At 36.4% G+C, this 10033-nt stretch overlaps 1 protein-coding gene across 2 annotated transcripts in view; it reads left to right on the top strand.

Moving 5' to 3' along the window:
• The window catches only part of LOC122525916, a 60078-nt gene that overhangs the window by 33809 nt on the left and 16236 nt on the right, over positions 1 to 10033 (top strand). For both annotated transcript variants that reach the window (XM_043648954.1, XM_043648955.1), the window contains exons 3-5: positions 3120 to 3181; positions 5685 to 5902; positions 8849 to 9144. In XM_043648954.1, the coding sequence (XP_043504889.1) occupies positions 3120 to 3181; positions 5685 to 5902; positions 8849 to 9144 (576 nt within the window). The remainder of the gene's footprint in view (positions 1 to 3119; positions 3182 to 5684; positions 5903 to 8848; positions 9145 to 10033) is intronic.

The raw sequence follows: 10033 nt of genomic DNA, 5'->3' as shown, positions 1-10033 counted from the left end.
GGTGAATTCGGCAGTGTGAGAGAAAGAGGAGGAAGAGTAGGAGGAGGAGGAGGTGGAGGAGGAGGAGGAAGTGGGTGGGAGGTAGATAGTAGGGGGGGGCTGAGGATGTAGGTAGTGTGCGATGGTAACTCAATCCGAGGAGTTTCGAGGGAAAAGCGTAGTATTACCGAACGTGCTATTTCTCTGATCCCAGATCATCTTCGTTCGCGACAACGAACTCGAAAGGGGTCAAAAGTTTCTCACAAACTATTTTTTCCCTAACCCTCGTACCTTCCACCCAACCGCCCTTACCCCCGTCCCCTCCCCCAACCCAGACTCTCTTCACCTTGTTAACGAGACGAAAAGAAACTAAGCGTAAACGAAAGTAAAAACGCGAAGACAAATCTAGATAGCAGAGGAGAGGAGAGGAAAGGAGACGAAAGAAAAAAGTAAAAAAGAAAAATTCCCTAGCGTGCCGGGGAATAAAACGTCGTTCTCTTCTTATTGGATCGATCTCGTTCGATGTGTGAAAATATTAAATGAAACGAAATAAAATAATAATAATAATAATAATAATAATAATAATAATACAATGAAATATATATAAAAATGACCAAAATAAGAAAAACACGAGGCGGCGAGAAATTTAAGGAGGGAGGGGAGAAAAGGGAATATGGTAAAAAAAAAAAAAGAAAAAACGAAAAAAAGACCGATACACGTAGTACGATGTATATAATCTATTCTTTCAAGTGCGACTCGAAGCCTTTCCTACGAACGTAAAGGATCTCTCTTTCCTCCCTGCGTCTCGTACACTCTCTCTCTCTCTCTCTCTCTCTCTCTATCTCTCTCTCTCTCTCTTCTCTCTTTCTATCCCTGTTGCACTCAGGGCCGTTCTCGACCCCTCGACCGCCGGGCTCGTCCACCCCCGCCACTGGCCATAGTCGTTTCCAGCAAGTACTTCTATGTATGTATATGTATTTATGTACGTGCGTATGTATGTATTTATATACGTATGTGTATGTGTGCGTGTTTATATACGTAGCAAGCACATCTCTTACCCTAGCACCTCCTCCTCCTCCTCCACCTCCTTCTCTTCCTATATTCCGACCGTATATTTAGTTCTCGCGGTGGTACATACGCGTTAGCCCCCGCGTACATACTCTTTACCCGTGCAAGTACATAGAGTATGTAAGAGAGAGAGAGAGAGAGAGAGAGAGAGAAAGAGAGGAGAGAGAAAGAGAGGAGAGAGAAGTTAGGTTGGAGCGTGCCGAGCACGACGACGACGACGACGACGACGAAGACGAAGACGACGAAGACACATAAGAAGTACGTAACGTCAAGAGAAGGAGAAAGAAAGAAAGAGAGAGAAATTGAACTAGGAAGGGAAGGAAAGAGAGAGAGAGGGAGAGGAACGAACTAGACGATGCATATAGAAACCACGGCTGAAAATTATTCCGAGTATTTTCGAATTAGCGCGCGGAAGCGCGAGCAATGCTCTCGTGGCAAGGAGAAAAAGGAACGCACCAATGTGGAACGTTGTTGTTTCTCTTCTTCTTCTTCTTCTTCTTCTCTCTAGGTTCTCTATTTCCCTCTCTCTCTCTCTCTCTCTTTCTGTTGCGCCTTGGTATATATACGTTCGACGGTGCTGTTCCATCTCCGAGGACACGCGTATTCGTAATGGGTATGCCGTATAGGAGGTGTGGTGGGGGGAACACCCAGAGAATGAGGGAAGAGGAGGTGGGAGGACCAACCATCGTGGCCGTTAACGCGGCAACGTTGCACGTTGTCGGAACGCGGACCGCATGTGGCACCGTTTCGTTTTCTCTCTTCTTCTCTTCTTACACCTCTTACTATTCTTCATTCTTCTTCCTTCTTCTTCTTCTTCTTCTTTATAATCTTCTTCTTGGGTCCTGTTATTTGATTTTTAGGGAGTTTCTCTTTTCCTTTTTTTTTTAATGACTTGCACGTGCGGACTCGTCCTTTTTTGCCTTTTTTGCCTTTTTTGCCTTTTTTGCCTTTTTACCTGCCTTCTCTTACTCCTCCTTCCTTTTGTCAAGTTTCTCTTCATTATGTTCGTCCTCGTCCTGGTCCTCGTCGACCAATCGTCGTCTTCATTTTCACCATCGTCGTATTTCTCTTAACATACTCGTCGTATGGTTTTTCTCAAAGTCAATTTTAAGTGCTGCAACCGAGACGCAGCACCGAGCAAACAACAAAGTAGTAAGCTGATTTTCCTTTTCCTTTCCTTTTTCTTTTTCCACCGACCAGAAAGAAAGATTAAGCAAAGTTTCCCTTCGTCCCATTGTCCGTTGCAATAAGTTGAAACACGTGTAGCAAAATTTATGTGGGGTGGCTGGGGGGGGGGAAAGAATGAGAAGGGAATACGAGAACGTAAATGGATATTTTTTAAACGACTCCTTAAGACTCGTTAAGATAAAGAAAATAGAAAAACTTTCGATGATCTTCTACGCGATAATATGATACAATAGATATAGGTATGGAATATATATGAAATTATGTGGATGAACATAGAATTACATATTTATATTGTGTAATTTTTAAATAAGAATTCCATAGTCTTTGTACTATCGAGAAATATCTCTCTCTCGCTATATATATATATAGATATGTTAAAATTAAAATATAAATCTATTATAAATATAGAAAATATTGCACATACCTAGAACTAAAGATATCTTCCTACCACGCATACACTTATATATATGTATATAATCTTTTATAAGGGTGGTTATACAGGACATCCTGTATATACGAGAGTTGGTTGAGAAGTTTGGAATCTATTCTATTGTAAAAGTTTAGAGACTATGTCGAAGAATAGAAGTGAGTTTGACTGAAAAAAAAATAGCAAGAATAGATTCTATGTTAGGCTCAACATTTTTCAACCCCTTCTACATACGTGCTTTTAATATCTTCTTCATGGTATTATCTATTTGATTAATTACAACCCCCCGATGATTTCCATGCGACTAGCGTAAAACTCGGTCATCCGTATCTGTAAAAATTAAATTATACAATGAAATTAGATATAATAAAAATAATTGTTAATATAAAATATCGATTAAATGAATTACGTTTCATAGTAATCATTACTAAGCATGTTCCGTTTTATTTATTTTCAGATCGTATCCGTCGCCTGTGCAGAACGGGGGTCAAAATGGGCAGTCCATGAATTGTTCTCAGGGTAAGTAATATTACCGATCGATAGATCGTTGATATATTTCATTACATAGAATAACATAATATACACATATACATCACCTATGCGTTGCAGTATTTTATAGTATAGTATGTTATTTTGTATTACATTAAAATTTTATATTATATATTATATAAATATTTATAAAATATTAGTAAATTTGTAAAGAAATGTTATTTTCGAATGATAGTCACTGGCAAATATAAAAATGGCGTCGGTCCATGACGCCATTAATTTCTAAAGATTTGATTGGTTGTAAGACAAAATGAGGTTAAGTTAATTTAATGATTATTCGATAGATAATAAATTCATGTAAACGTCATTTATATATATAATCAAATCACTATAACCGCAAGGTTTTTGACATTATATTTCAAAATATAAATCGGCAATATATATTTATTAATCGGTTCGAACTTGCGAAACAACCCAATAATATATCGAATAAATGATCTAATATATTAAATATAATATATATGTCCGTTGCACGCACGCCCGCGCGTGTATGTATGTGTGTATGTATGCATGTGTGTGCATGTATGCATGTGTGCATGTATGCATGTGTGCATGTATGCATGTGTGCATGTAAATGCTATTCCCTTTTTAATATAGATATTCGCAATAAAGCCAAACGAATGGTGGGGCGATGTAGCGATGTTGATTAAATGACGTTCGGGTAAAAAAAAATTCCCCATCGAATTCTTTTCCCTATTAAATTAGCTTTACGTCATATTTTTATCGCTTGACTACTCCCATACAAATCAGTCGACGCGCCGCATGCCATGCAAGTACGCGCCCGCGCGTATAATATGCGAATAATTTGAAAATATTAAACTCTGTCGATGTGGGTATGTATTGTATAAGTAGTCGTTGAAAAAAAAGATAAATAAAAAGGAAAGAATAAAGAGTGATAATAATAATTAAAGAAAAAAAAATAATAATAATAATAAAGGTAAAAAGGAAGAAATTGATACGTTGAAAATGCAAGGATTACAATATAGTCTGTACGTGTGTTCGTTCATCGAGCTTTTAACGGATCCTCTGTCGATAAGGATGTTTCTTTTTGGGGAATTTGTTTTTTTTTTTTTTGCAGTAATTTATTCTCTCGCCCGGTCGGTAAATGAAAAAAGTATTCCAATTTAAATTGCGAATTAATTGAATAGAGACACAAGTCGAATTTAGCAATAAATTGATATTTCTTCTATCCATTGGTCGACGAGCCCTGTTAATTGTTCTTATCAAATTAATTTTTCCTTTTCTTTTTTACAATATTTCGAATTTTTTAACGAATAATTTACAAGTAGAAAAAATACAAAAGCATGTTCCTAGCAAATGCGTATACTTAAAATATATACACATATATAAGTACCTATTTTCGTGACGTCCAGAATTTTGTATAAATGTGTGTGTGTGTGTGTGCGCGCGGGCCCCTAATGCCCGTGTTCTTTTTAACACGGGCATAAGCCGTGTCAAACGTGCGCGCGGAAACGTTATGAGAAATCGATATCCGATGTCGATTAAAAACTCTGTCAATCGGGTGCCGTCGATCAAACGACACGCATAGAATTTTTCTTTAGGTCGCGATGAAACGACGATTCGCGCGCGCGGCCAACCCTCCCACCCTCTCGTTTCAAGCGCTGCACCCACAGCGCCGTGTCAACTTGTCGATGCGTGTGTAGTAGTATGTATGAATGCATGTATATATGCGATTACGGAAAGTTACGAGTGTTTCCGATCGACAATCAACACGTTTTTTCCTTTCGCCTGCACACTCTTTTTATTTCTGTTGTTTTTCTTTTCTTTTTTCTTTTTTATTTTTTTTTGGTTTTATTCTACGGCTTATCGCGCAATTCAACCCCCCGCGCGTTTATTCTTGCGTCTTCTTCTCTGCCCTCTTTTTTGTGATTTCTTTTCTTTTCTCTTACTTTTTCATGCCTATCGAAAAATAAATAAATTTGTTGTATGATAGTTTATATAATTAATTATTCGATCGATGTGAAATCTTTCGAGCTATTAGATTTGTACGACAATCTAATTTTCAGTATTTTCAGATGATAGTCTATGGCAAATATAAAAATGGTGTCTATTCCGTCGGTTAATATCCAAGGATTTATGATTGGCCCTGACAGACAAAGCGAGGGTTACGTTACTTTACTGACCATTTGAACGATGACGAATTAATCTAAAGTTACTAGACGTGCATACAAATCTTACAATTTGTCCAGGATTAGCCAAAAAAGATCAAAAAAAAAAATGATCGAATTGCTAAATTATTTGAATTGGACGAACCAAAATACTAACGGAGATTGTTCTGTCGAAATAAAACCGGCATGAAAAAGAAAATCGTATGAAAGAAAAATATAAATATAAATAAATAAATATGAGTAAATAAATCTCTCAAAGTTAATGAGAAGAAATATATATCATATATAAAATATATAGATATGTGTGTTGGTTGATATTGAGAAGAGTTGAAACTTTGATTTAGGTGTGCTGGTGAAGCAAGAGGCTAGGGACGACGGTTACGAGACGAGTCCAGATCTCGAGATGAGAAGCACCGGTGGTGACAGCAGTCAGCAGTACCACACACCGCTGACACCGCACACGCCGCACACACCGCACACCCCGCACACGCCCCTCACGCCCGTATCGGCGACGGCGCATCAACCCCAACCACCTGGCTCGACCGCCTCCACCCTAGGACAGGTGAGTGCTATCCCATTACCCATTGCTTTTCCACCGCAAATTTTTATACCCTTATAACTCCGGCTTCGTTTTGTTCGTTCGACTGGTCACGAATTCTACTCTTTCTTTCTTTCTTTTTTTTTTTTCTTTTTCTTTTTTCTCATTTCTTTTCTTTTCTTTTCTTCAAAATAGACTACTACAACGAAACATATCGAATACACCACCTAGTAACATTTTTCTTTTTTTTTTTTCTATTTCATTTTGTTGTATCTACATTCTCAAGGAATCATTAATAGAAACACGTTTGATACACACCGTCCCATAGTTAAATTACCCCCTCTAACCTCATTTAAAAGAAAATTATTTATATTCTGTTAATAATACTTTTTTCTTTTGGTTTGTTTTATTTATTTCTTCAGTTTCTAAAAGAAATATCCCTGGAGAATATTATCGGATGTTTTCCAGAATTCCATACGAAGGTATATAGAGACTTCTTTTTTTTTTATATTATTATTACATATAAATATACATATATATATATACATATATATATGTATATTTATACACGCAAACATACACCTACACACACACACACACACACACACACATATATATATACACACGCGTGCGCGCACATATATGTTTTTATTTTATTTTAGTTTTTTTTTTCTTTTTTTAGACTGCAACGATAAAAATGTAAAAATTTTTTCGCACGCGTAAAACGTTTCAGCTCCCCGCCCCCGCCTCTCCTGCTCCGCCCCCTCCCGTCTCCTATTTTTCATCTACGTACGTTTCTCTTGGTAAAAACATGAACTATCAGGGACACGTACAATGTCGCTCATAAAATGTACTACGTGTACATAGTAGAGGGTTGTATGTATGTTAGAGAAGTAATATGGTGTCCCGAAGCCGTACGATAGATAGCAACAACTGCGCAATGGTTCTGATGGTACCATCGTCCTCGTCCTCCTCGTCTTCGTCGTCTTCGTCGTCATCCTCCTCCTCGTCGTCGTTGTCGTTCTCGTGGAAGATACGCACGTGTTTCAGCAACGATTTCTATCAGTCCGTTGGGAGAATAAAGTGCGAGCTTTTAGAAAACCCCTACTACTCTGTCTTACGATACACGAATACATAGATAGATAGATATATAGTTGTGAAAATATAAAAGTAGGATCTGAAATGAAATGACGGACGTGTCGTATATTTCTACAGGTTAAACCAAAAGTGTTCTAGATGGGAGCTAATTTTTATTTAAAAACAAAAAAAAAACAATTGAGCTATCCCCCCTCTATGGGTGTTCAGTCAAAAGTCGCTAACAAACATTTATGCTAATCCCCCGGAGTTATTACTACGTCAAAGAAAATTTTTCATGGAGGGTGGGAAAAATCAGTTTTTTGACAAAAAATATGCATTTTGTTAATGCTTTAGCAAAACTACTGTTGATGTTTTATTTTATTTTTTTTTTTTTAAAGTAATGGATGAATATTTTTGTAAATGAAATTTGAAGCAATCTAAGGTAACGCGAGTCAGGCAGTCAGTCAGTTAGTCACAGATTTTGGGTCAAAAGTTTAATTAGTGACCTTTTTGCCGAACATAAAAGAGAATTATTATCGAGAAACCTTTTTCGAACTAATATAGTTAGGCTTTCGAAAATAGGAATAATTCATTCGTAAAATCGTTGAAAAATATTTATATTCTCTATTTAGAAACTGTCATATAATTTATTATTTCTTAATTTTTTTTCTCTTTTTTGTCCAAGGAAAAAGAAGAATTGACGGGGAAAAAAAATAGAATAGCAAAAAAAAAGGAAAAAATAAATGTATTATACTAATTAAAAACTTAAAAATACTCTTTGCGAGGTAAATTAGAGACACGTGAGACTTTTTAAATAGTATTTCGGTTTAGTTTTTATATAGCAGCAAGGCCGATCTCATAAATAATGGGCAATCGATAAACTACAAACACCTTCCGAGCGTTAGTGCACGTTCTGAAGGAGTATCAGGAGAATGCTTAAGGTGAAGGAAATGGTTATATACATTTGTGTGTGTACATACACGTGTACGTATGTGTTATCGTCTCGACCAGCAGCCAGTACGAGTCTTATCTGGTAGCATTTCGTGCTCGATGTCAGGTTTATCGCGGGGTCAAGAGCGCGCCTCGTTGTACGCATTTAATGAACGCACGAAATCGGAAATTAAGGGCGCGAAAAGATGTAAGGATGATGACGACAACGACGACCACGAGGAGGAGTCATTTATCTATTCTTAATTTATCTTGACAGTTTGTTCGTATACAAATTGTTCTCTCTTTTCTTCCTCGCAGATAATTTGTTAAAAAAAAACTTTGATCGATATTATAATATTATCCGTTTTTAAAAAAGAGAAACAAAATCTTTTTATCGTATATAGCTATATAAGATTTATTAGATATTTTTTTTCCACGAAATATTTATTACACGTAACTATCGGAGAAACGTTATATTATAATATAATCGTTAACTGATACGTGATACTTAAATTCCTGAAAGATAATCCACATTGTCAACCATTGTCTACATTGGACGTCCCTGAAGTATAATTGTAATTGTTAATTCGTAATTTTTTTTTTTTTGTCAAAGATAGCGAGATAATTTTGTCGAGGACGATGCAACGTCATGCGAGGTATACCTCGAGAGAGCTACGGCTCGAATTTATTTACGATTACTATGCAACTTCGTTTCTAAAAATTATTCGCTATCTTGACGAAGTCTAAAGTATATGTATTTATTAAGTTTGATTATTAGGTGAGTCAAGTTAGGTAAAAAAGAAAAAAATTCAACCGAAAAGGAAAAATGAAACCAAACAAAAACAATATGAAACGTAAAGGAAGCGAGGAACGAATAAATAAATAATTAATTATAAATAACAAAATAACTAATGAATAAATACGCGATTCGCGTGAGAATCCTATTGTTTCCATTATTTCTAGATGGCAATAAAATGCGAGACATCGGCGGATGTCTACTCTTTCGTAGACGAAGAGATGTCGATGGGTGGTATGAGGTCCGCGAGCAGTCCTGGTGGCAATCCTGAGAGCATGACGTGTCCGGGCGGCGTCCAACCGGGTCTGGTTACACCCACGTCGACGCCACCCGGTCCTCTCTCCAGTCAGCAACATCATCGAATCGATCTCGTTTTGAATGGTGCTGTGAATACCCAGCTAGCGCATCAACCGAAGAAAAGGGGAAGAAAGAAAAAATCTGAAATGATATTAACTCCCGAAGAGTAAGTTACTTGGACGAAGATATAACGTCTAATGCAAGGTTATGTTTTTTCCCTATATATGTACGTTTCTTCTTAGCAGGATTTTTCATTCATTATTTTCCTATTCTTTTCTTTTTAATTGTTCACTCGAGATCTTCAAAAATCAGATCTCGTCAATTTTTAAATCGTACGTATAAGTTGATGACAAGTAAGAAAATATTCGAATCGGAGTGTAAAACTTCTTAACGTTCGCGCCATTTTAAACGATAGTACTGTCCGCCATTTTATAGTCGAACACACTACGCTAGTCGACGTAACTCTATTTCTTACGTACGTTTATCTTGAAATTCAAGTCTCTTTCTCTCTCTGTTAAAATGTTCTAATTCAAATTCTTTTCAAACGAAGACTCTATTTATTTATTTATATATAGGCTAATTAATTTTACATATGAAAAGGGGTAAAGAAAAAATTTTCCACCAGATGATTTCAAAAATCAATCACTCTTTCCGAAGATACATTTTAAGATTGCAGTTTTACAATATGAGATAAGAAGTAGTTTGAAGTTAAAGTTCGTTGATTTAATCTTAAAATTATCTAAAAAACTTTTAACTTTATTGGTATATCATTTTTATTCGAAATGTAATGAAAACCAGAAAATAGGATATCAAATAAATGAAAGGAAGGAAAAAAGAACGGGGGAGAGAGAAAGAGAGAAAGAAAGTTAAAACGACTGATCCTTTAAAAATATCGAAATCAAAGCAATTTCAATTGAGAATATATCTTCGTAACATTTGCTGGAAGAAAGCACGGATTATAGATACGCTCGTTACACCGTATCAACGTTAATTCGCTAAAACGGCGAATTCATTCGCATGTAAAACACGAAAATTTGCAAGGGAAATATCGAAAA

Source organism: Polistes fuscatus, unplaced genomic scaffold (assembly GCF_010416935.1).
Source record: "Polistes fuscatus isolate 324 unplaced genomic scaffold, CU_Pfus_HIC Scaffold10, whole genome shotgun sequence".
Classification (NCBI taxonomy): domain Eukaryota; kingdom Metazoa; phylum Arthropoda; class Insecta; order Hymenoptera; family Vespidae; genus Polistes; species Polistes fuscatus.
Note: the sequence above shows the minus strand (reverse complement) of the source record. Positions and strands in the feature narration are given on the sequence as shown.